General features: G+C 46.4%; 1 protein-coding gene across 1 annotated transcript in view; it reads left to right on the top strand.

Moving 5' to 3' along the window:
* The window catches only part of IFT81 (intraflagellar transport 81), a 50,029-nt gene extending 24,549 nt beyond the window's left edge, over positions 1-25,480 (top strand). The window contains exons 10-18 of the mRNA XM_056859341.1: positions 2,208-2,354; positions 15,149-15,298; positions 17,239-17,367; positions 18,170-18,259; positions 19,775-19,861; positions 20,256-20,327; positions 20,462-20,547; positions 24,072-24,117; positions 25,282-25,480. Of these exons, the coding sequence (XP_056715319.1) occupies positions 2,208-2,354; positions 15,149-15,298; positions 17,239-17,367; positions 18,170-18,259; positions 19,775-19,861; positions 20,256-20,327; positions 20,462-20,547; positions 24,072-24,117; positions 25,282-25,464 (990 nt within the window). The 3' untranslated portion in view covers positions 25,465-25,480. The remainder of the gene's footprint in view (positions 1-2,207; positions 2,355-15,148; positions 15,299-17,238; positions 17,368-18,169; positions 18,260-19,774; positions 19,862-20,255; positions 20,328-20,461; positions 20,548-24,071; positions 24,118-25,281) is intronic.
* The last annotated feature ends 331 nt before the right edge of the window (positions 25,481-25,811 follow it).

The raw sequence follows: 25,811 nt of genomic DNA, 5'->3' as shown, positions 1-25,811 counted from the left end.
AGAATGCAACATAATGTGCTGGTACAAGAGACCAGCTGGCTCCTAATATAAAGTGCTGACGTCCCACGGATGAGCCATTCCAGGAATTCAGAGCACTGCTCTTAGCAAAAAACATATGGCAGCCCTCTGCTCCGCTCTACAGGACGCTGTCGTTGGCTTTGCGAGATCACCACGTGAGTCTTAGCACAATTTGTCACCGTGGGCACAGATCGGAGAAGCAGAGAGCTTGAATAACAGACTGGCTGAATCATCGCAGATAGATAGAATAAAGAGAGCGCTCTAATCCAGCAAGAGGAGGCTTCTCCCAAAGCTACTGCTTTATCTGTGTTCAAAGGATGTAAAAACAGTGGTCTTGTGTTTAAAGTCGCACCATGACTTTTGGCTTTGTGACTCAGCTTTGAGAGTTTAGTTCTTGATGCACTGTGGCCTGTGTACTGAAACAGCATTTCTTCTTTTAAATAATGGTCAGAACTTAATATTCTGTACAATTGATAATACCAAATGTCACATAAACACATGAAGCCACCTTATACCGAATCAGACCCTTGGTCCATCAAAGTCTGTATTGTCTACTCAGACTGGCAGCGGCTCTCCAGGGTCTCAGGCAGAGGTCTTTCACATCACCTACTTGCCTAGTCCCTTTAACTGGCGATGCCGGGGATTGAACCTGGGACCTTCTGCATGCAAAGCAGAGGCTCTTCCACTGAGCCACAGCCCCTCCCCAAAATAGAAATGTATATTTTTAGAGGTTCTACTGAAGTGGCTTCTAGCCCATGAAAGCCTGTGAACACATGAAGCTGCCTTCTACTGAATCAGACCCTCAGTCCGTCAAAGTCAGTATTGTCTACTCAGACCTGCAGCGGCTCTCCAGGGTCTCAGGCAGAGGTCTTTCACACCACCTACTTGCCTAGTCCCTTTAATTGCCCCTCCTGGTATGTGTTGTTTTAAGAAGCATTTTTGTGCCTTTTGAGTTTCCCAGAGAGAATGTGATTCTACAGACTTTGATTATGTTGTCTGCCACAGCTCAAATCAGGTTTTGTATTTTTTTACTGTCTGCACAGCGACTTCCTACAGTCCTGTGAATATGTGGCAGGCAGAGGCCAGTGCTCAGTAGCAGAACACGTGCTTTGCTTGTATCGAGGCCCCTGGCTCAGTCCCTGCTGTCTCCAATGGAATGCAGAAAACCTCCTTGAGCGCCTGAGGAAAGTCAGGTCAAAAATATTTAAATGATTAAGTGATCCTGTGTAACGACGAAGACCTCTGAGAGCGGCTGCTTGTCACAGTGATAACACAGGATGGGAAATGACTGTTCTGTGCTCATCAATATATCCCCTCTATTTATTTGCTAGGGTGTGGCTAGCCATGCCCTCCATAGATTTCCCTGTGGCAGAACTAGGATTTGGTGTCAGATAAATTCTGTCTTGCTGAACTGTTCAAAGGGATTGTATAATGTGCAAGCCGCATTCGCATTATAATAGCCATGTTTCTGGAGGCTCTCATTCAAATGAAAGATGGGTCTTTTTCCATAGTACAGGCCACATGGGAAAATCATATACACCATTGTTTTTAAAGGTCAAAAACCACTTTGCTTCTTGCCCCCATCTTGTCTTAATCTGTGTACTGCATATTTCTGTAGGGTTGGTGTAAGGGTCAGGTGCAAAAATCCACATTCTATTTTAGTTGAAATAACTTCTGCATCTTGCTTGCTGCCGCTACTTATGTAAAGTCATGAAAGAGTTGAAATCTTAAAAAAACAAAAACTGACAGAAGAAAAGCATTGAATACTGGCATGGAAGTCACACATTTAAATGTCAGCATTAATCCAGTGCCATTTAGAGCTGTGGATTTTTTTTTTTACAGTCTCTTCCGTTATCATATAATTGGTTCTTGAATGGATCTTATAAATAGCCAGTTGTCTGGCCACCACTGTTGAGTTGGAATTTCTTTCAGGTGACCAGATAGCCATGTCTTTTAAACTGGGTTAGATTTTTATATCCTCCCCCCCCCACCCTCTTTCAGACAGTTTTGTGCCAAAAATAATAAAAAGAATTGTGTGTGGGCAGGCACTCTGGTCAAGCACTCATGTGACAACTTCTGAGCCAAGGCCGACTTGGATGCCAGCTCTTCCCACTGCACTCACCTCCCGGAAATGTTTAAACTTCTGATGTTTAAACCATGCTTCTTAATTGATCTGATTAATCTCGCAGGCCTCCATCATTTCCCGGAAGAAAGCAGCCAAGGCAGAAGAGATTCAGGCTGCCAAGGAGGAGATGGCAAATTTAGAGAGGCAAATGTTGCAAAAATCAAACCAAGCTCAGGAGATGAGTGGCACGGAAGTCTTGAAAGGCGACGAGGTAAGCTGGAATCCATCAGGAGCAGAGAACAAGTAAAAGTCCAAGCTTTTGCTCATATGTGCTTCGACTCCCTTGGAAATTAGAGCACTTATAAACAACAAGCTTTAATTTTTTGCATGTTACAAAAAGCAGGGCCTTTTCAGTTGCGGCACTGCAGTTGTGGAATGTGTTGCCTTCCACACTACTTTTAGTGGTGAGTCTCTTGGGGTTTTTGTGGCACCAGGTATATAACAAATATGTTTGGCATTTTTTAGAAATCATAGAAACATAAGAGTTGGAAGGGACCTCTGGGGTCAGTGTGATTTTTGTGGATTATAATCTCCTGGGCTTTATGCTGGTTGTTAGATCTACTGCTTACCATAATATTTAATGCTTTTTTTAAAAGCCAGCTTTTTGAGCTGATTTTTAATGTTTTTCTCCGCCACTGTATGTCACCTGAACAGCCAGTCTGGTTGGAATATGTGATAGAAATCATAGAGTTGGAAGGGACCACCAAGGTCATCTAATCCAACCCCCTGCATGATGCAGGAAATTCACAACTATCTCCCCCCTCACCCCCCCCAGTGACCCCTGCTCCATGCCCAGAAGATGGCCAAGATGCCCTCCCTCTCATGATCTGCCTAAGGTCATAGAATCAGCATTGCTGACTGATGGCCATCTAGCCTCTGCTTCAAAACCTCCAGGGAAGGAGAGCTCATCACCTCCTGAGGAAGCCTGTTCCACTAAGAAACCACTCTGTTAGAAAAATTTTCCTGATGTCTACATGGAAACTCTTTTGATTTAATTTCAACCTGTTGGTTCTGGTCCGTCTAGCCTCTGCTTAAAAACCTCCAGGGAAGAAGAGCCCACCACCTCCCAAGTTCTAAATAAAGCAAGAGTTCTATGCATGGATTGGGAACTTCACAGACAGGCTACTTCAGTAGCTCCCCTCCACTTCAAAGCAGTTAGTTGGAAGGAAGGCAGATGTTTAGGAATCTAAACATCAGTTACACTGACTCCCACCGCCTCCCAAACACAGCCGGTTACACAGCCTGCCTTGGGCATGGCTGTTCTTTTGTCACCAGGTGGGCCCTTGGGATTCTGATGCAACCAAGGCACAGTTGTCTTCTCTCCTTCTGCGTGGTGTATTGGCCAAGAGTGGTGGTTTGGAGTGGTGGACTCTGATCTGGAGAACCGGGTTTGATTCCCCACTCCTCCACATGAGCGGCGGAGGCTAATCTGGTGAACTGGATTTGTTTCCCCACCCCTCCACATGAAGCCAACTGGGTGACCTTGGGCTAGTCACAGCTCTCTCAGCCTCACCTACCTCACAGGGTGTCTGCTGTGGGGAGGGGAAGGGGAGGCAGTTGTAAGTCGGTTTGATTCTTCCTTAAGTGGTAGAGAAAGTCGGCATATAAAAACCAACTCTTCTTCTTCTCAGGTTGCCACTCTGGGATTGACAGGGCTGGCAGCAGTTGGAGCTAGAGGCTACCATGTGCGAGAGTCCCAGCCCAGGTCTCTGGGGGGCTTGGGCCAGGCTGGGAAAGCTGAGGCGGAAAGCTGTGCCCTGACTGGCATGGGGAAAGTGCCTGGGGGGAGCAACGGGGCAGGGCTGAGGAAGCTGGGTAGATCCAGGGGGAAGAAGCCGTCAGGGCGGTGGTGTCTGCTGAATAGGAAGGGCTTGTATGAAGAGCCGATGCTAAGCGCTTGGCCCGCCCCTGCTCTATTATCATCGCTGTCTGAAGTCAAGGCCACTGTTCCCCATACCAAATATGGCTCTCGCAGTCAGTCTTTGCAACATAAGACGACTAGATGACAAACTCTTGAGATTAGAGTCTTTAAAGGATGCCACCCTGCAGATGTTTCGGCACCTGATGTCCTTTGCTGTCGTGAGCACATGGTTTTCTGTTGCTCCGTAAACCTCAACTCTTTGCTTCCCTCGGCCCTATGTCAGCCGTGGCTTTTTTTTTTAATTATTATTATTTTTAGCCTTTGTTATAGTAAAAATTGAGAGCAGCTTCACGACGTTCCTGCTGTGGGGAAAGAAATGATTAATTGCCCGGCAGCAAAGTGCTGCAAGGGAGTGAGTGAGCTCGCCACAAACACTTTTACCTTATCTGTGGTGCATTAGTTTGCATTGTAAAGTACATAGAGAATGTTCCATGTTGTCAGTGCACCTGACAGGAGCAATCTGTTGAGTAGCTGAATTGTCGGGACTAATAACAGGGACAGAACAGGAAGTGGGCCAGAGAAGATGTGAAGCTCACGGCCGTGTCACAGATGCGGACAAGGGAGCCAACGGGGGGATCCATATGCATGTGTGAAAGTAACTCATAGAGCCAGCATAGGGTAGTGGTTAAGAGCGGTGGTTTGGAGCGGTGGAGTCTGGAGAACTGGGTTTGATTCCTCCACATGAGCGGCAGAGGCTAATCTGGTGAACTAGATTCGTTTCCCCGCTCCTACACACAAAGCTAGTTGGGTGACCTTGAGCTAGTCACAGCTCTCTCAGCCTCACCTATCCCACAGGGTGTGTGTTGTGGGGAAGGGAAGGTGATTGTAAGTCAGTTTGATTCTTCCTTAAGTGGTAGAGAAAGTCTGCATATAAAAACCAACTCTTCTTCTTTAATACTTGGACATGGTGCTGGCGATCTTAAAAAATCATTATTAGAGCTGTGTCGTGTCATCGTCCTCCCCTCCCCTTCTGTTGCTGTATCCCCTTATGGCCTGGCCCCACTTGCTTTGGCAGTCAAATGAGTTAATGCCTTCTCTGCCCAGGCTCTCGCATACCAGCAATTGTATCCTCAGCTGAGGTCTTAGCACTTTGTCCACAGAAAGGTCAGCTCCAGCTTATGTTTTTACTAGTTGGCGTGCTGCTTTCTCCCCTAATGATCCAAAGGAATATCTGCAGCCTTCCAATCTAAGCCAGGGCTGGAGTTTGCACAGCTGGCTGGAACTGACAAGTGAACAGCAGGGGAGGGAGGACTGGAATAGCCAGTGTGGTTGATTTCAAACACACTCACACACCCCAAAAATTGACTGTTGCAATGATAGCAAGATCTTAGAAGAACTTCAGGTGTGAAAATGAAAAGAAAAAAAGAAACCCAGACAAAGCTGGCAGGCTTCTTACTGCAGCTGTCAGATCCTGAAAATTAGAGAATCACATTCCAGCGCTTAGAAGGGTAGGTGGTTCAATTACAAGTGATCCTAGGTAAAGCACAGATATTTTTAGCTCTTTTTCACAGCACATTATATTCTTCAAAGTTGAATGCAGGTTCTGGGGAACCTAGATTTCTTTTTCAACAGCATGCTGGGCAGAATAAAATCAAAGCGCGGCCAGGCCGGGCCCAAGTTTCCTGTGTCTCAGAGCCTGAGGTGCATAATAAGCGAGGGGTGGTGGTTCTTGCTTCCTTTTTGTGTCTGGAACAAGGAGGATAAAAGAAGGGTGGGGGCGCAAGCAGCAGTCACCGGCTCCTCAGACTTTCTACACTGAGGGCCTGCTGACACAATCGAGTTTTGAACAAATTCTCCAGACCTAACTCGGGTTCCTCACAGCCCCACAGCAATTGCACGGAACGGCTTTTAAAACATAAAAGGTGAACTGTTGTGGGGGGAGGGAGGGCTCCTGCCTCCCCCCCCCACTATTTTCCCAAACGGAAATGGTGTGTGTGTGTGTGTGTGTGTAGGGGGGTTATTTTCCCATTTTTGCTGCTCCTTGTGGAATATTCTGTACATGCAAAACAGCAAAAACAGGGTAATGACTCTTCCCACCACCCCCCAGCAATGTTTCTGTGCGGGAAAATGGCTGGGGTGGGGAGGTAGGAGTCCTTCCTTCTGCTGTGGCAGCGTTCTGAGAAGCCATTCCCTTCAGCTGCTGTGTGGCTGCAGAGAATCCAAGTTGGGTCCACAGAACCTGGACCCAATTCATTAATAATCTGACTGTGTAGTCTGGCCTTCAGTTTAAACTTTGGCCCATGTTAGAGTTCTATCCCAACAGAAGTTGGTTTCAGGTAGCCGGCTCGAGGTTAACTCAGCCTTCCATCTTTCCGAGGTTGGTAAAATGAGTACCCAGCTTGCTGGGGGTAAAGTGTAGATGACTGGGAAAGGCAGTGACAAACCACTCCATAAACAAGGTCTACCTAGTAAACGTTGTGATGTGACATCACCGCATGTGTCAGTAATGACCTGATGCTTGCACAGGGATTACCTTTATCTTAAAAGGTAGTTGGTGGGCTAGAGGGAAAATACAAGAAGGGGAGACCTGGAGTGGCGAATCCCTCCAACTCAATTCGCTGTGCTGTATCCACTTGTTAAAAAACTGTCTGCACAGAGGGGGCAGCCCCACAAGCGTTCCTTTTCTGGTGTGGAAGGCTCCTTCAGTCAGGGAGCGGGAGGGGAGGTCAAGGCTCTAAGGCAGGTGGGCTGTCCTAGCACAGTGAAGCCTCAAATTCCCCCTCCCCCAAGCAAGAAGCAAGGCAGAGCCTCAGGAGACCGAGAACCACAAACCCTTGGCCTGGCAGACCACGGGAGTGTTTGTACTGCGCACATCCCCAACCTTAGAGAGGTGTGCTTTTTTGTGTGTGCATGCCTCGGCCACAAATAGGAAATGGTTTGGAGTGTTCCTTCCAATGATACATCTGGGAAAGATGCTGGCTGTTCTGTCACAGCAGGATTTTACCGGCAATATTGAGGCAAGTGCTCAGAGCCAGGAACTTCTCATGCATTAACTGTCACCCATGCCAAACTTATGGTGCGGCTCAGAAGTCAAATGCAGCTCAGTGCCCATGAATGCTCCAGAAGCAGCGGTTGACACTGATGAAGCCTTTGTCTTAGCGAGCTGCACGTTTCCAGCGGGAAGGAGAGAGCCTTTTTCCTCCTGGAATGTATTCCAGTATAAATAGATTGGTCTGAATTGCTAGTCAGGCGTCTGGCATTTTCCCCTTATCTCTCAAGCAGAGAGGGCCAAGGGGGCATCAGCCCTGGCTTCTTTGCTCCCTTAGGTGGTTTTAGGACCCTACGTCTTCGAGAATGGGGCAAGAGAAGAAGAATGTGTGTACGTACAAGGTAGAACGAGTGAGGTAGTCATCAGAGTCGCCCTCAGGCAGGACCGGGAAGTCGCCTCAAGCAGGACTATGAAGAGGCTTCATAGAAATCTCCTAAATAAATACATAAACGGCTGACTGTATTATTCTCAGCTTCTCTGACACAGACAACCCTCTCACCATGCTAAGGTATGCATCCAAGGAGGGGGATATTGATTTATTTAGGACAGGGGTCCCCGACCTTTTTGAGCCTGCAGGTTCATTTGGAATTCTGGCATGGCATGGTGGGCACAGCAACAGAATGGCTGCTACAAAATGGCTGCCGAAGGAGGTGGAGCCAGCCCCAAAATGATTGCCACAGCTTAACCTCAGCAGCACAATGCAGACCCTTGTGCTGTGGTGGCAGCTGCAGCCAAAGCAGCATTTTTAAAAACCTGTGTAGCCAATCAAATCTCCAATAGTCATTCATAAGCCTTGCTGGCAAAAGTCCTACCTGGCCCCACCCACTTCCTAAAAATACTTGGCCGCCAGAAAAGGTGCGGGCAGGTGCCACAGTACCCACAGGCACCACGTCGGAGACCTCTGATTTAGGAAATATGCGAAATCAATATTCCCCCACTTGAACACACACCTTAACGCAGTGAGGGGATTTATGTGTGTCAGCAAAGCTGAGAGCAATACCATAAGGAGTTTAGACTCTGTCAAGAGGCTAAACTCCTGGCAGAATAACTCAAGGCGGAATGGACACAGCTGAGACACCAGACTCAGATGTATCCACCCCCTTCAGGAATCAGTGGCTGCACCAGCAGAAGAGAACATACAGTTCCAGTGATAATGGGGTGGAGGTATGCGGTGATTTCTAGCGAGCCGTCACATTTTCACTCCAGCCTTCCTTCGAGGAACAGAAGGTAATGTGTACAGAATCTGTAAGGTAGGTCAGGGGAACAGAAGGTAATGTGTTCAGAATCTGTAAGGTAGGTCAGGCTGCGAGATAACGAACCAGTCACCCAGGTGGCATCCACGGCTAGCACATGTGTTTAGATGTGCCGTATTCTTTACCTTGAGCTCCTTGAGTGAAAATTTGGTGACTCACTAGAAATTTGTGGAGATTTAGGATGAAAAAAGTCTCAACAATTGGGGTCTCAGCAGCACCCTCAAGGCTTTTCTGGCCCAGCCAGAACTCAAAGCAGAGGTGGGGGAATTTACATTATGTTTCACTGAAAGGTCCCTACATGTTTCTCATGCTGCTTCATCAAAGGATCTGCAGTAAACAGGTTTTTAAAAAATCATAAACATAGAAATACAGAGAATTTTTAAAAGACAGGCAAATTGAGCATGGCAAAGCCATTTTACAGGAGCTATATAATGCTCTGCCCTGACCTGGCTAGCCTGATCTACTCAGATCTCAGAAGCTAAGCAGGGTTGGCCCTGGCAAGTATTTGGACAAGAGACCTCCAGGGAATACCAGAGTCGTGACACGGAGGCAGGCAATAGCAAAGCACCTCTGAAAGTCTCTTGCCTTGAAAACCCTACGGGATTGCCGTTAAGTCAGCTGTGATTTGACAGCAAAAAAATAAAAGTACAATGCTCTGACCCCATAGGGATGAAATAGTTCAGACTTTCCCACAAAACAGGCCCGCATGTATACAGACTAAAACTGTTTACAAAGCTCTGTAACTTTCAGATTAAAATAATTTGGAGACGACCCTTTTGAGATTCCAAAAGCCCTCATCCCCATGTGACAGTGGAGAAGGCCCTGCTGTCTCTTATTTTAAAGGGAGCATCTTAATTTAACATACAACTGCAGTTGTTTGTGTGTTAATCACCGTCGAGTCACTTCTGACATATGTCAACCTGAATTAATGACTTCCAAAACGTCCTATTGTTAACACCCTTGCTCCGGTCTTACAAACCAAGGGCCCTTTAACGGGTCAATCCATCTCTTGCTGGGTCTCTTCCTTTATTACTGCTGCCTTCGACTTTTCCTAACATTATTTTCTTTTCCAGTGACTCTTATCTTCTCCACATCTGCGTCTGCTAGCTGCATATATTTGTATGAAGGAACATTTTGGAGTATTGGTTTGTTTGTTTTTTAAAGCAACAACAATGTTATGGAGCCCGGTTGTTCCAAAATATGAGTTGTTGTGGTCTAAGAGAGATGCATTCATTCATTATAATTTATTGCGGTCCTTGACCAGTATTACAAAGTTAAAACATCATTAAAACAACAATAGTTCAATACAACAACAAAAATAGCTGCAGGAACATTTGAGCTAGTCAAATGGGTTTAAAATTCTGCATCAGCTTTAATATCTTTTCCCCGTGTCCTGCATATCCCTAGACAGAATTTGGGTACTTGTCTGGATAACCAGTGGTTTCTCTTAGACAACAGATATTCCAGTTTAGCTGCATCAGATTCATCAAGAAACCCAATTAACACTGACTGGAGATATTTTAATTTGGCCTCCTTGTAATATGGACATGTCAGAAGCATGTACTCTGTAGTTTCCACCTCCCCCATTGAGCGTAAACATAATCTTTCTGAGTAAGGGATCTTTTTAAATCTCCCTACCAGCATGGCAGAAGGAAGTGCTGCGCACCTTGCCAAGGTAAATGCTCTTCTGCTGTTGTTAAATTCTAGTTTAGTTAAAAAGAGATTCTTCTAAAGCGAAAGACACTTGTCATCTCCGCAGCCAGCCCTGGCAAACGGGCGAGCTAACCAGGTGTGTCCCAGAAAACGCTTCTTAATCAATATTCATTTTAAAAATTGCCTGATTGGCCTGTCTGGCAAGTAGGCAGGAGGACGTTTTTCCCCCTCTTTAATAGATCAAGGAGTTAGTTTCTGCACCAGAGCTGGGCTGCGATCCCACTGCCACTTACGCACGTCGGAACCCCACTGAAATCCGTGGAACTTCCTGGCATGTAACAGGGAGTGGGAGAGATCATAAATCATATCCCCAAATGGCTGTCCGAGCTCTGTTCCAAGGTATCTTTCAAATGATTGTTGAGAGCTTGTCACAGCCGGGGATTTGCTTAGACTCAGTGTTTTCAACTGCTTGTGAGATCACTGTTGCATTAATTGGACTGGCAGGAAGACCGGCCATCTGCTCTGCAATTCTCAGTACATAGCTCCTTGCAAACATTTTTCTATAGCATCCTGCTGTGACAATTAAAGATAGTCGCCCTGTATCTAATTAAGATTATTCTCAGGAACCTAAGTTAATTTCAGAGGGCCGGCCGTGCTAATGATTCGTGGCCAGAATAACCAAGTGTTTTGTTGTGGCACTTTAAGGACTGACAAATTTGTTGGGTGAGAAGCTTTCGTGATCCGGTGCCTGCTTTATAAGATGCATGAAGTCTTACATTTTAGTTGGCAGAGGGATTTATACCCAGAACAAACAGCAGACGAGTGAGGGGAAGTGATGTTATTATAAAGGTTGCTTCCACATGGAGGGTTTGCTCGGGTTGTGGAGGGGAACATCCACATTTAACTTCGCCTCCAAAATGTCTGCTTCTTTGGTTTTTCCCTTCCTTTGATGCAAACCTGGATTGATAATGACCTTCTGTATGCCACGTGGGTGGGAAGGTGTGCAGTTTTAAAGGTCCCGCCCACACAGGCACCATTATCCTTGCCTCAGCCTCCCGTAACCACCATTTCCCCTCTATGCCAGTACATGGCTCTGGCAGGTTTTAAAAGAAATTATTGCAAACATGCCAAATACATTCAACTAAATAAGTTTAAGAAAGGCTACAATATAATAGGGAATATAAATGAATTAACATATAATCTGAATCTGATGCAAGCAAAGATGGAGAAAGGCTTGAAATGTTGATCTAAGATGAACATATCATGGCTGGGTAGGATAGCCATGTGTGTGCGTTAAGTGCCGTCAAGTCACTTCCGACTCATGGCGACCCTATGAATCCATGTCCTCCAAAACTTCCTAGCTTTGACAGCCTTGCTCAGGTCTTGCAAATTGAGGGCAGTGGCTTCCTTTCTTGAGTCAATCCATCTCTTGTTGGGTCTTCCTCTTTTCCTGCTGCCTTCAACTTTTCCTAGCATGGCCATCTTTTCCAGTGACTCTTGTCTTCTCACAATGTGACCGAAGTACGACAGCCTCAGTTTAGTCATTTTAGCTTCTGGGGGTTATAAATCAAATCAAGCCTGAACTTGATTTGATTTATAACCCGCTGATTTGGTTTTTTGGCAGTCCACGGTATCTGTAACACAGGATAGCTGTACTGGAAATAAAAATCCTACTGAGATTCCTATTGCCTTTTCCTGTGCTGCTTATGATTACACAGCAGAGGATGACAGCAATTCAGAGAATGCTTAACTGATTTATTGTGGGTCAAAAAGGCCCAAGGATAAGACGTAATATCTTGTAAGCCTCACATGAACACATGAAGCTGCCCTATACTGAATCAGACCCTTGGTCCATCAAAGTCAGTATTGTCTACTCAAACCGGCAGCAGTTCTCCATGGTCTCAGGCAGAGGTCTTTCACATCACCTGCTTGCCTAGTCTCTGTAACTGGAGATGTCAGGGATTGAACCTGGGACCTTCTGCATGCCAAGCAGATGCTCTACCACTGGGCCACAGCCCCTCCCCAAAAACATCAGAAAGGTGGAACAGCTAGATTGGAGTCCAGCAGCACCTTCGAGACCAACAAGATTTTCATGGTATAAGCTTTCGAGAGCTCCCTTTTTCAGGAGCTTCAGACACACAAAGCTGCCCTTGGCCCTTCAGGATTGGCCACATCTGCTCTGACTGGAAAAGATCTTTCATATAACATCCTGTCTGATCCTTTCAACTGGAGATTCTAGGGATTGAACCAGCAATGATGTTCTGCCACTGAGCCACGGCCCCTCCCCTGCAGGAACAAGCACATGCCCAGTTCCAGTTTGAAGGCAGTGTTGAATCAGTAACCAAAAACCCAGAACGCTATGATGGGAGTAAATTCTGAAGTGCTTTTTCCTAAGCTCTGTGTGCCTTGCTCAGTTTTAAGGAGCAGCGTGAATGCTTTCTCTCTCCCTCTTAGAACTTTTGATTGCTCAGAAGTGGGGGTGGACAAACAGCCCATGTAGCCGTCTGCCAGTCCCTTTTTCATTCTTTCAAATGAAAAGGTATGTGCTACTTTATGTATCCAACAGAGGAAAAAAGTATTTTAAGAGGAACAGTTCTTCCATGGTAGAATATTGATTGGTGCTGGGGAAAGAGAGAGCTTTGTTTTCTGGCTGCACTGTTGAAAGGACTGTAGTGTTAAAGGCAATAGCCCCACCCATGCAAAAGGTGAAGGAAGGGTGGAATAATATCACCGATGTCATGGGCACTACCCAGTCAGTGCTGATGATTATCCTGCAAGTACCTTGCAATGAGCAAGGGAGGCAAGAGCTGGGAGGGGGGCTGTGGCTCAGTGGCAGAGCATCTGTTTGGCATGCAGAAGGTCCCAGGTTCAATCCTTAGCGTCTCCAATTAAAGGGACTAGGCAGGTAGGTGATGTGAAAGACCTCTGCCTGAGACCTGGAGAGCCGCTACCGGTCTGAGTAGACAATACTGACTTTGATGGACCAGGGGACTGGTTCAGTATAAGGCAGCTTCGTGTGTTCATGTGTGATGGTTGCATTGCCCAGGTGCCTTCAGTCCTGGCTTCCTCCCAGTGGAAATGCACCATAAAAGGAGGGGCCCCCCACCAAGAAGGCGCTGCTTGCCTGGCTGAAGGTCCCAGAGCTCAGTACTTGAGACTTTGTTTTACAAGCCTCTCTTCTCCACTATGTAAATACCATCTTTTCTCTGCATTGGTTTTGCTTTGCTTTGCTGTGGCATCCCTATGCTTTTATAATTCCTTCTCCTGAAAAAAACCAGTGTGAATTATATGTTGATTTTACATAATGGTTCTGATAGTTCGATGCTGTGTTCAGGTTCAGGCCTGTGCCTCATGGAGAGGCTCAGCATTCTGGCAACGGAAAGCTTTGCTTCCACCACTCAGGACTTCCCATTTTCTCCCACCTCGGTAAACGATTTGGATTTGACCAAACAACTTCCCCCCCTCTGGTCATAGCCCCATAGTACTTTGCTGCTCATCTCTAGCAGCTTCAACCCAGCCTTTGTGGGGGGGTGGGGGACAATCCCCTGGGATTTGCAAGGCTAGAGGAAGGAGAGTGATCCAGGCACAACTGGGTGTCCTGGGGAGAAGCCGATCCTGTACACCTACTATAACGGTCTAGGCATGTTGTGTCTGTTGATTGGCAAATGTCCACTGAAACAGGTCTGTCAGGGCATTTTGCTCCTTACTTAACTCGGAGCGCATGCCCAGAGATGTTACGTCTCATTGCTTTGGCAGCAATGGTCCCTGGTCTCTTCCCTGCTGAAAATGTGAGCTTTTGAGGGAAAATCGTGCTCCTGTCCACCACTCCCTGCCTTCAATTTTCAAGAAACCAGTTATATGAGCCCAAATACATTACAAGAGAAAGAAAAACATAGCGAAACGGGGAAGCTGAGCAAAGGCAAGAAAATGTGTCATGTTCAATACCGTATTATTTATTTTGAAAACGTATAAGCCACCTCTCCAAAGACCTGTGGGAGGCAGCTCATTGCCACACCAACACTGTTAAAGCAAGCTACAAAAAAACAAGCCGACACCACTAGGAGGGAAGGATGGGATAATTAAATATTTTAAAGAATAAATCTCATTGAAACAAGCAGCAATTGCCCAGCTACAGCTCTTGGTAATCTGCCGCTAACTGTTTACAGCAGTGGTTTTAAAAAGCAAGCAGGAGAGAGAAGCATCCACAGCTCAGTGGCCTTTGTCACTTCTTCCACCTTCTCTGACCTTCTCCCCAACAGAAAAGGCGTTCTTAAAGCTACAACCAGCTCAGCCTGCATAGAGCACATGGAATCATACGCGGGTTTGTTCTTTCACCAGAAATAATTGTCGCTTTTGGCTTTAAAAATAGTTGTAAGGTGGACGGGGCTTCGGCCTCGACCCAGCCCTGGCTGGCGGATGAGCTGGGTTGATTTCACGATGGGCTTTGTGCCTAGGACACTCTTCATAGAACATACAGTTACTCAGGGCAGGGAGGGAGGGGGGATTCTCCAGCTGCAGGGTCTGGCAAGGGGATGCAACCTTGTTACACTTAGAAGGGTGAGAGATGTCACAGGCAATGCTGCTGCTGTTGTTTTTTCAATGTAGAGTGTGCCCCCCCTTTTAAAGGTTTTCTTTGTGTTTGTTTCAAGTCTGCTGTGTGAATAACTATTTTGCAGAGCTCTCTGTCTTGGTGTTCTCTCATTCTGCTCAGGCCCCAATCGAGGAGAAACAGAAAGTGGTCGTTATGCTTGCTTAATTCCTGGCTCCTCCCAGGAACTATACCATATTCAGTCCCCCCACCCCCATATTGCTACAACATTGGTATTAACAGGACTCCTGAGAGATAGATGCAGTGTATACTTGGTACTAGGGTAGCAAACCTCCATGTGGTCCCTGGAGAGCTCCCAGAATTAGAACTGATCTCCAGGCATTAGAGATCAGTTCCCCTGGACAAAACGGCAGATTCGGAGGGTGGACCAAGGGCATTAGACCCTGCTGAGGCCTCTTTCTTCCTCAGACCCTGCCCTCCCCAGGTTTCACCTCCAAATCTCCTGGAATTTCCCATCCCAAAGCTGGCAACCCTGTTTGGTACAGATGAAGGCCCAGTAGGACACTTTGGGCTGTTAGAGGCTTGTGTAATCCAATTATTATTTTGCATTTCAAAGACCTTTTTTTGTTCCATGCTACAGTTTAAGCGCTATGTTAACAAGCTCCGTAGCAAAAACACACTCTACAAAAAGAAGCGCCTGGAAATAGCGGAAATTACTGCCGAGTATGGGATACTGCAGAGGACAGAAGAGCTCCTCCGGCAGCGGCATGAGGACATCCAGCAGCAGTTGGTAAGGAGCCCTTCCAGGCACGTGCGGACTTCAAAATCTGTCTGCACAGGAAAGCAGCAGGCAAAGCTCATCTCGTACAACACAAAGAGCAATCCTGTTTCCTGATTGAGAAATGGTGGGCATTTATACTGGTGCAGCCCCTTTAAAAAACCCACACAGGGTAGGATCCTGCACCAACAGTGGGGCTGTCCCTGCAACACGGAGCCTTCCCCTTTTGTAAGAGGCTCGCTACGCCAGGGGAAAGTGCCAGGATCCTCACCCTCAGTCTTTTTTTTTTACTACCAAAAATGTGCAGTACTGCAGTCAAAAGCTCTGCTTACAACCTGAGTTCGATCCCGATGGAAGTCGGTTGCAGGTAGCCGGCTCAAGGTTGACTCAGCCTTCCATCCTTCCGAGGTCGGTAAAATGAATACCCAGCTTGCTGGGGGTAAAGGAAGATGCCTGGGGAAGGCACTGGCAAACCACCCCGTAAACAAAGTCTGCCTAGTAAACATTGGGATTTGACATCACCCCATGGGTCAGGAATGACCTGGTGCTTGTACAGGGGATGACCTTTACCTTTTAATCCATTTAAACTATTTATTTACTTCATTTACACCTTGTCTTTTGCCCCAGTGTGGACCCAAAGCCACTTACATAGTTCTCCTCTCTTTCATGTTATCCCCCCAATAACCCCTTGAGGCAGGTTACTGAGAGTAGGTGATTGGCCGAGGGTCACCCAGTGAGCTTCCACAGCAGAGCTCAGATAGGAACCTGGGCCTCCCACATCCTTGTCCAGCACCCTTAACCACTGCACCACACTGGTAAGGTTCTCTCAACTATCCTACTCCCTCCATAGCCCTTGAGCTCAGTAAGGAAAAAGGCGGCTATTAAATGTTTAAATAAATAAATAATCCGTGGCCACCTTTGGCACCAAAGCAGAAAGAGGAAAGAAGGGGAGGAGAGGAGAAGGGAAAGAGCAAGAAAAGGCCAAGCTAGCATGGGTGTGTAGAAATCCATCCTCAGGTAGTAACGGCATCTAGACTGCAGCATCAAACTACATTTTGGAGAGCTCCAAGCAAGCAGAGCAGATCATTTGGACTTTCTCAGATGGTTCATTCTGCTGAAAGCCATCTATTCGCAAACCCCATTAAATTGAAGTGAGGCATTTAAAAAAAAATTAACTAGCAAAATCAACATGTGAACACATGAAGCTGCCTTCTACTGAATCAGACCCTTGGTCCATCGAAGTCAGTATTGTCTACTCAGACCGGCAGCAGCTCTGCAGGGTCTCAGGCAGAGGTCTTTCACATCACCTACTTGCTTAGTCCCTTTAACTGGAGATGCCAGGGATTGAACCTGTAACCTTCTGCAAGCCAAGCAGATGCTCTACCACTGAGCCACATCCCCTTCCCTCAAGAGTAAGGTCTTCACTGCATGTACTTTGATTGACACACAAACAACAGTCTTTTCTTGTATTTTAAACTTCAAAAAAATCACATCCCATTATATTTCCTTTTCAGTGTGTGCTGTTCAGCAGCCGCAAATGAATCAGCCCCTTGATTCTAATGAGAACAGGTTCCCACGCACGAGCATTGAAGCTGAAGAAGTCACCTGTGGGAAGCCACTCCAACGAGCCCACGGGTCCCCGGGCTGCTGTCTTGTTCCTATTGCATCTAGTGTTGCTTGCTTCATTAGAAACTAATTCGCATTCAGAGACAGCCCACCTTTTGTTTGGTTTATATTTTTATCAAACACATGAGAAGCTGTGGCAAAACATGGAAACTGGTGTCACCTGTATGGGGCATCGTTGAGGAACAGATTATTTTTCCCAAACAAGCCACAGCCATTCATGAGCAAGGCCCTGGGAGTCCCAGAAGCAAGGCAGAACACGGACCTGGCTTGGTAGCCTACCAGCTGCATTTACTGGGATGACAGTAATTCTTTCCCTTTGTATCCAGCAAGCCATTGAGGCCAAGAAGGGCATCTCCGGATACAGCTACACGCAGGAGGAGCTGGAGAGAGTGTCGGCAGTCAAGAGCGAAATGGATGAAATGAAGGGGCGCACTCTGGATAGCATATCCGAAATGGTAATTTGGGCAGTATTGAAAAGCTGGGAGTGGGACGGAGATGCTCTGTGCTGCACTTGTGCCCCATCGTCTCCCTTCGTCACCGACTTCCTTGATTTTTTTCCATTTCCCCCTTTCCCCCCTTCATTTGCCTTTTTTCCTAACCTTTCCATTCCCAGCTTTCTGATGGTGCTATTTATAGCTGAAGGGAAAAAAAGGGGGGAAGAAACTCATCCTAAAAGTTAGGGGAAAACAAAGGGGTAGAGCTAAACACTATCTAATAAAACAACAAATACATCTATTTTTTTTAAATTTAATTAAATTCAACACTAATACAAAAACAAAAGCCACCATCACCGCAGCAATCCATGTGGATTACAAATACATCTATTTTTATTACACATTGTGCATAATTGTATTTAAAAACACAGAGCCTAAAATAAGGCTTCCTAAAAAGCACAAAAATGTTTACAAGTATTACCAATACATGCACAGTTGATGCTAGTACATACAATGACCAAAATGAGACCAGAAGCGTTTCGGTCTTTTAGAGGCCTTCTTCAGTGGTCATACATACACAATTTTACAATACACACCCTGACAAGAACACAAATGTAGTACAAGGTAAAAATATATATATAAACGCCTTTTATTTTGTGTGGCTTTATATAAAAATAGTTAGTCCATGTGTCTTAAAACATGGCTCATGGCTCACACCTTGTATATGGTATCTAGCGTTTCAGGATGTGTATTACTTCAACAAACGTGAAGGAAAGAATGTTTATAGAACATTCACACCGTGCATTTTCCTCCCGTCAAACAGGTGAAAAAGCTGATCACTCTGGTGGCAGATAAGAAGTCCAGCCTCGCTCCCATTATCAAAGATTTGAGACAGTTGCGACAGAAGTGCCAGGTGATCGGAAACCGCCGGAAGCGTTTTTTGTCGGGCTCTTGGAACACAGCTGGGCTCAGGGATTCGTGACGCTGGGGCAAGATTTCTCCAACCCTGGCCCTAAACCCAGTCCTGCAGTGGGCCATGGCCTTGCCCCCGGCCCACCATGCTCGGCACTCCAGACGCTCTGAGTGGGGCTGCGTAGTGCCCCTGGCCTCCAGAACAGGGATGTGTGGGATCGGTGGCCAGCTGCCTTGTCTGTGCGTCTAATGGGACACGTGATATGATAACCATCTTCAAGGACTTCAAGGGCTGTCATATAGAGGATGGTGCTGAGTTGTTCTCTGTTGCCCCAGAAGGTCGGACCAAAACTAATGGGTTGAAATTAAATCAGAAGAGTTTCTGTCTAGACAACAGGAAGAACTTTCAAACAATTAGAGCTGTTCCTCAGTGGAACAGGCTTCCTCGGGAGGTGGTGGGCTCTCCTTCCCTAGAGGTTTTTAAGCAGAGGATAAATGGCCATCTGTCAGCAAGGCTGATTCTGTGACTTTAGGCAGCTCATGAGAGGGAGGGCATCTTGGCCATCTTCTGGGCATGGAGTGGGGGTCACTGTGGGGGGAGGTAGTTGTGAATTTCCTGCATTGTGCAGGGGGTTGGACTAGTTGACCCTGGAGGTCCCTTCCAACTCTATGATTCTAAGTGAAAATGGTTTTTTTTTATCAATTCTGTCTCAGTTTTCTGTCAGACTCGAGTCCAGGAGCACCTTAAAGACCAACAAGGTTTTCGGGGTATAAGCCCTTGTATCTGACAAAGGGAGCTTTGAGTCTCAAATGTTCATACCCCCCCCCCCAAATCCTGTTCGCCTCTAAGGTGCTACTGTACTCGAATCTATCTCTTCTGCTGCAGACCAACACGGCTGTCCTCTGAAGCTTTTCTGTCAGGTTCCCAACCGAGTTACTGGTCATCTCCATTCCTGACTTTAGCACAGCTGCAGCATCAGACAATGGGCCCTGACTCTGTTTCTTAAAGGCAATCCTCATGTATGGTGTCCATGACAAGGCTGCGTGGACCCCTTGGGTAGGGGTGGGCAGAGAGCAAAGAAACGGTCTTGGTTGCCTGAAGTCAGACCACTGGTCCATCCAGCCCGCTGTTGTCTTCTCTGACAAGCAGAAAGTCTCTAGGCTCTTCCCCAGCCCTGCTCTCTGGAAATGCTGGGAATTGAACCAGGGACCTTCTGCATGCCAAGCCAGTGCTCTGCCATTGAGCAAGGGCTGCTGCCCTGTAGTGGCTCTTGCGATATTCTAAAATATGAGAAACGAAGGAGACTGGAACAATTAAAGAATCTTGTGGTGTAGTACTTACCTGAAAGATGTGTACCATCTCTCACTGTGGCAGCTAATGGTCAAAGTGGATGTGAAACAGTTGGGGGGGATTATTTGCCTCATTGGAATGCTGCATATGTACTGATGGGCGAGAGGGTGAGACTGACTGCACTGTTCTGGGCCTCACATTCCCCTTTTTCCTGCCCCTCCCCAGGAATTAACTCAAGAATGTGAAGAGAAAAGAACCCAGTATGACAGCTGTGCAGCAGGGTTGGAGAGCAGCCGTTCTGCCCTGGCACAGGTAAGATGGCAGAAGGAAGGTGCAGTTCCAACGCTGGCATATGCACGTGCTTGGCCCACTGAGTAGCACCTGAGGGCATGTTCCTGGAGAGGTGGCATAACTGTTTTCTAAATAAATACTTATCATGGCCTGCGCGTCGTGAGCCGCTTGTCGGCACCATCCTGCCTTCTGCACAGGTGTGGCAAAACTCTTGCCATATCTGTCCAATTAAATGGATCAGCCACCAACTTGAATCCTTTCTTGAATGAATGAAGCTAAAGGGAAGTCTGTTTACACATCTGTGTAAATCTTGGGCCTTTGACTCCATTCCACCAATGAAAGAAAGCAGAGGGTTCTTTTTAACCAAAGACCTTTCTGTGAAGCTGCCCGTTAACTTGTAATTCTTCTTCTGCAGGAGGTGAAAGTTCTTCATGAGGAGTGTGGGCAGGAGGAAAGCCGTTACCATCATATCAACTGCATGAAAATGGTAACACTCATCTTTGTAACCTCTGTGTGTTTGTGCCTTGGGGAGTGAACATGACTTGACGACCCACACACAAAAAAGGAGACTATTTAAGCTGGACCCATCCTTTGCATCTAAACTTGTGCTTTTCTTCTTAGATTCTGGAAATACAGCTCCAGCGTGCCAAAGACGAGATGAAGATGTACGTATCGCCAGATCCTCAGGAGAGAAGAAAGGCGATTAGGTAAATGTGCCTGAGAGTCTCATTCGTGAGCCAGTCCAAAGAGTTTTCAGAAGGGAGGCTGCATCACAAGCACTTGGACTAGAACTGGCCTCTTGATGGTTCTCTGGAGTAAACAGCCTCCCTGCAGAGGGTGGAGCTGCTTCATGCTTACTCTACTATGAAGACGCTTCTCAGTCCTCAGAGCCGGTGCTCTGGGTGCACTACAGTCAGTTTAGGACAGTCCGCCTGCAGAAATGAGGCCGCAAAGAGAAACAAAGATCTCGGAGGAACAAAATGCTTGTTTATCTTGCAAGACACCATTTATGGTGGCTAAATTGAAGGGCAGCCGAGGACAGTGTGCAAAGTACATTTCCTTTACTGTTTGCAGTGGACTTATCTGTTTAGCTGGAGGGAATCTGAATGACATGAAGGGAAGCAGGAAGACACTAGAGCCCCAGTGGAAACACGGGAGCAGGTGGATCAGACGTTAGCCAAGGATGGTCAGCTCCATGGCTAACAACCCCTGTGTTTCAGCTCCCTTTTTGTTTGCCAGATCTGTGTTTTGTAGCCCTGTTACCTGCCCTTGCTGTGACACAAGAGCCTTCTTGCAGCCCATGTTTTAACATGTCTATTAAGGCCACTGGGGCTTGCCTGGAATCCAGAGGCTTATAGTGGGGTAAGGCCAAGATGGAAGGGCATGCTAACAGGCTCTGTTTCCAGGGTGGATAGCTGGGATCTGTCTGAACATAAGAGGATCCCTGCTGGATTAGACCAGTGGTCCATCTAGTCCAGCATTCTGTCTCACACAGAGGCCAGCGAGTTCCTCTGGAGGTCCAACATCAGGTCATAGAGGCCTTCCCCTGGTGCTGCCTCCTGGCACAGGGATTCAGAGGTTCTCTTTAGTCACCTCTGAATGTGGAGGTTCTCTTTAGTCACTATGGCTAGTAGCCGCTGATAGGTTTATCTTCCATGTATCAATCTAATCCCCTTTTAAAGCTACTCCACATTTTAATCACTCTTAAACAAATCTGGTGCTTGTTCAGTTCCAACAGGTCACGTGTCAGTCTGTGGCTTTCAGTGTGGATCCCTGCCTTTTGGGGGTCATTGGGTGAGCATGTTTTAGTCTTCTATATGAGCAGCTCAGCCTCCTCATCCACCAAACCCTCCTAGAGGAGATCCTACCACCACCTAGACATTTTGCATATATTAATCAGCCAGCCAAGAATTCTCCTTTCATTGGTAGAGTGAGCTTAATCAACCAATCCATGAGAACATAAGAAGAGCCCTGCTGGATCAGACCCAAGGTCCTTCTAGTCCAGTATTCTGTGCACACAGTGGCCAAGAAATGGTTAAAAAAAAGTTCTGTGGTGTGCACACCCAAGTAAGCAACCTAATGGGAAAGTCTAAGAGGCGAACTGCAGAATACAGAATGCAAAATTAAAGCACAATCTGTTGCTGCCTACCACTTGCAAGGCTTTAGACATCTCCTGCCTTTTTGGAGATGGATTTACCATTCCCCCAGCAAGCATCTGGGCTTGGCAAAGGAATGACAGAGGCTTCCTCCGAGTCATTCCTTATTTCAAGGGTTCCCTCGGAAGCAGGAGTTTCTGTTGTGCCCTAATCAGAAACCGGTGCTCTCATTCAGCCTTTCCACAAAAGGAGGATTTGATCTATAAGCTGTTATCTAAGGATGATCGGGTTCTTAGCACTCCACCCCTGTAATGTAGAGGGCAGAGGAAGTGGGTGGGGTGCGTAGGGAATTAATGGGCACCAGAGCAAAGAAAATAATCTGTTGCTTCCCTCCCCCCCCCCCAAGTCAACAGGTCATAGTGACAGATGGCCTAGTGTGACATTAAAATGTTGATTCTCCCCCACCCTCTCAAAAATCTGAGGGCCATGGCTCAGTGGTAGAGCATCTGCTTGATATGCACAGGATCCCGGCATCTCCAGTTAAAGGGTCGAGGCAAGTAGGTGATGTGAAAGACTTCTGCCTGAGACCCTGGAGAGGCTGCCAGTCTGAGTAAACAACACTGACTTTGATGGACCAAGGGTCTGATTCAGTATGCCGCTTCATGTGTTCATGTGACAGTTTCCACGCTTTGCTCATCTCAGTATAATGAAGTTTGTGGTTGATCTGAACTTGGCCTTTTTATCTGCCCAAAATATGGGGGTATTCCATTGCTGTTGGAGCAGGGCAGGCTGTGAATTCTCCCCAGCAGCTGCCTCTCTTTCCTAGGGAAGAAAGCTGCTTCCAAGTTCCCTCCGTAACCACTGGCTGCACTGTAAATTTCTGGCTCATTCGCAGCAGACTGCGACTTTCCCCCCAAAAGCCAGTCCCAGGGTTCAAATTCTCCCAGACCGAAGATCTTGTGAAAACTTTGCTGGGCAGCAAAACAATAACAGCAGACTGGAAAGAGAAGGCAAGGGTCTCAAAATGCTTTCCGGACTTCGATGTCTCTTCTGTGGACACTGGAATGTAAACGGAGCTCAGCCGACCCATAAGCAAAACCTCAGTTTGGTAATGAACCAAAGATGGCCTAATTCTGATCTCTATCCTCGTCTCTGTTCCAGGGAGTCAGTCCTGAGGAATTTGAAAAGTTAATTTTATTCTCTAAAAATAGTTTAACTTTAAAAATTAAGCTGCATTCTTTCCAGGCATCATTATAAATAGTCCAAAAGCAGATATTTTTAAAAAGTCTAATTTTCTGGTCGCTCTCTCTTTATAATAAACCAAAAAGTATTTTGGGGGCTGAAGTGGAGGACCTGAAGAGTTGGGAAGGGATGTCAATTGAGGATTTTTCTCTCCAGGTAACTGAGGCCACCTTGGCTCTGGCACAGATTGTAGCAGCTGCATGCAGGTTATGAGAAAGATGAATGTCCCAGGCGGCCAGAGTAAAACATAGAACATGCAATATACGGGGTAGGAATGCATGAATGGTTGGCACAGACCCCGTCTCCTGTCTTCCCTAATGGAAAGCTACAAGTGTCTGTCCAATAGGATTTCCAGAATGTGGGGAATGTTCTGGAAGTTCCTTATGATCCTTGCATCAACCTGTTAAGTCCCCTAGCCCAATCTGGAATGCGGTCCTGCTCCTACAGAAATCTAGGACTTCATAAATTTAAAAGGGGGGGTGGCTTGAGCATGTTCTAGGAAGCTCTGACTGCTGAGGGCAGTTAAGTGTTGGGGGGGGAGAAAACAGAAAGAAGGTGAAATTCAGCAGCTCAGAAAACTCTTCCAATAGCCCAATGTGAACTGAGCATGCTCACTGCCCTCCGGGAGACATGAAATGCCAAGGGCAGTTGAATGGCAGTTGTGGGACGGGACGGGGGGAGCAGAGATAGATGGGGAAATATAGGGGCTTTGAAAGCGTTCTGGTAGAAGGAGACGCCGGCTCCCTGTAGCTGATTTCCAGCATAATTCCTAGCATACAGGGATCATGATAGGAATCTATTTTATAGGATGTTGTCAGAGTTAGCACTAGACTGAATCACCTTGAACTTTCTGAATACTAAATTGTGGTGGTTAAATTCATTATTCTTTTTAGGGAACAATATTCCCGGATGATCACCGAACAAGAAAACTTGGGAAAGGTAGTGATGCGTTTGTTTGTTTGTTTTCCTATATCTTTCTTCCCGTTTTTAGAAAGACATGCCATACATGTCAGTAGTTGTGCTGGGCCTTATTCTTAGCCCCAAGAACTCCATCCAAGTGGTGGGGAATTGTTTTCTGAAAATAAACTACAAACCATTCTGAACTCAGTTTCCTACAGATAATGCCTGAGCTGTTTGACTATCTTCTGTGAACAACACATTCCCCGGGAAGCCCCGGGATAAGATACTGTAATGCAGATGAAACTTTGCCAGATCAAATTTGAAGTGGTATATAAAAGCAATTGACAGAAGACAATATGTGTTCCAGGAGTTGTACTTGCTATCTTTTTAGCAGGCGACAAATTTGATGTAGCTGTGCTGATGAGAACTCTTGTGGAGTTCTAAACATTTTTAGTCTTTTATGAAGTTCAGAATAACACCAAAAAGAATTCCAAGTTCATTGTTCTGAACTTTGTTCTCTTCAATTTCACCCTTTATAAACCTAGCTACGCACATAGTTATTCTTCAAATGCAGAATTTTTTGTAAAGTTTAATTTTAGGTTTTCTGATTTACTCTCGGGTGTAAAGTATCAAGTTGAGAAGTGACTGATTTGTAAACACTTTCCCCAAATGAGTTATTCATTCCAAACAGAAATCAAATACACTCGAGTTTGTATCCCTGAGAAGGTTTTGTTGCCATTTTTCCTTTTAACACTGTCTCTTTTGTAGGATTGTCATAAAACCACGAGTTGTACTGGTGTGGAGCATGCATAATGTTTAACAGTGTGTAACTCCTGAGTTGCCCCAATCCGCCAGCACTACTGGGGGCTGTGTGCCACGTACAAAGCTGCAGCTGACCCTCCCATTCACTTCAATTGTTGATTATGTTGTTCAGAAGAACAGTTGCTGCTAAAGCAAAGCAAAGCTTTAGATCCAATCAATAGGGTATTTTGCAGAGACCGAAAAGATAATGTCAGCATCAACTAGCAGATGCAATTGGGTGGGGGGGTCTGACTGTTCTTTTTCTGAAGAAGTGAGCTGTGACTCACGAAAGCCTGCCAGAAATTTTTGTTAGTCTTTAAGGTGCTACTGGACTCCTGCTCTTTTCTACAGCTTACAGACAGACTAATACAGCTACCCATCGTGTTCTTTTTTTAATAACAGAAACTGCGAGAGAAGCAAAAAGCTGTCCGGGAGAGCCACGGCCCAAATATGAAGCAAGTGAAAATGTGGCGGGATTTCGAGCTGCTGATGGAGTGCAAGAAGGAGTGTTTCCTCAGGCAACAGAACCAGGTCTCCATCGGCCAGGTCATTCAGGAAGGAGGAGAAGACCGGCTGGTGTTATGAACGCCGGCTGCCCCTGTTTCCCTCAGACCCTCCCTCTTAGGAATGCTAGCGTAGCTCTCCAGCTTCTTTGGCACAAGGTAAAATTTAACCAGAGTTTAGGGGCTTGCCCATGAGAAGGGTTGGGTTGGAAGGTCTTGGCTGGTCCTGAATTAAGCTGAAAACGTTTTGGCCACCCCTCATTTTAAGGAGAGACAACCAACTCTTCTCCTGCATATGGAAGGTCATTCCTCTCACTTGAAGGCCAGCCTAATGGCTTAGTGGGAAGGGCAGAAGGGGCCTCTCTCCCGTATGAATGGGCCAGGCCAAGCGCATCCATTTGGCTGTGGGTTGGCTGTTTTCCCAAAGAA

This window comes from Euleptes europaea, chromosome 13 (assembly GCF_029931775.1).
Source record: "Euleptes europaea isolate rEulEur1 chromosome 13, rEulEur1.hap1, whole genome shotgun sequence".
Lineage (NCBI taxonomy): Eukaryota > Metazoa > Chordata > Lepidosauria > Squamata > Sphaerodactylidae > Euleptes > Euleptes europaea.
Note: the sequence above shows the minus strand (reverse complement) of the source record. Positions and strands in the feature narration are given on the sequence as shown.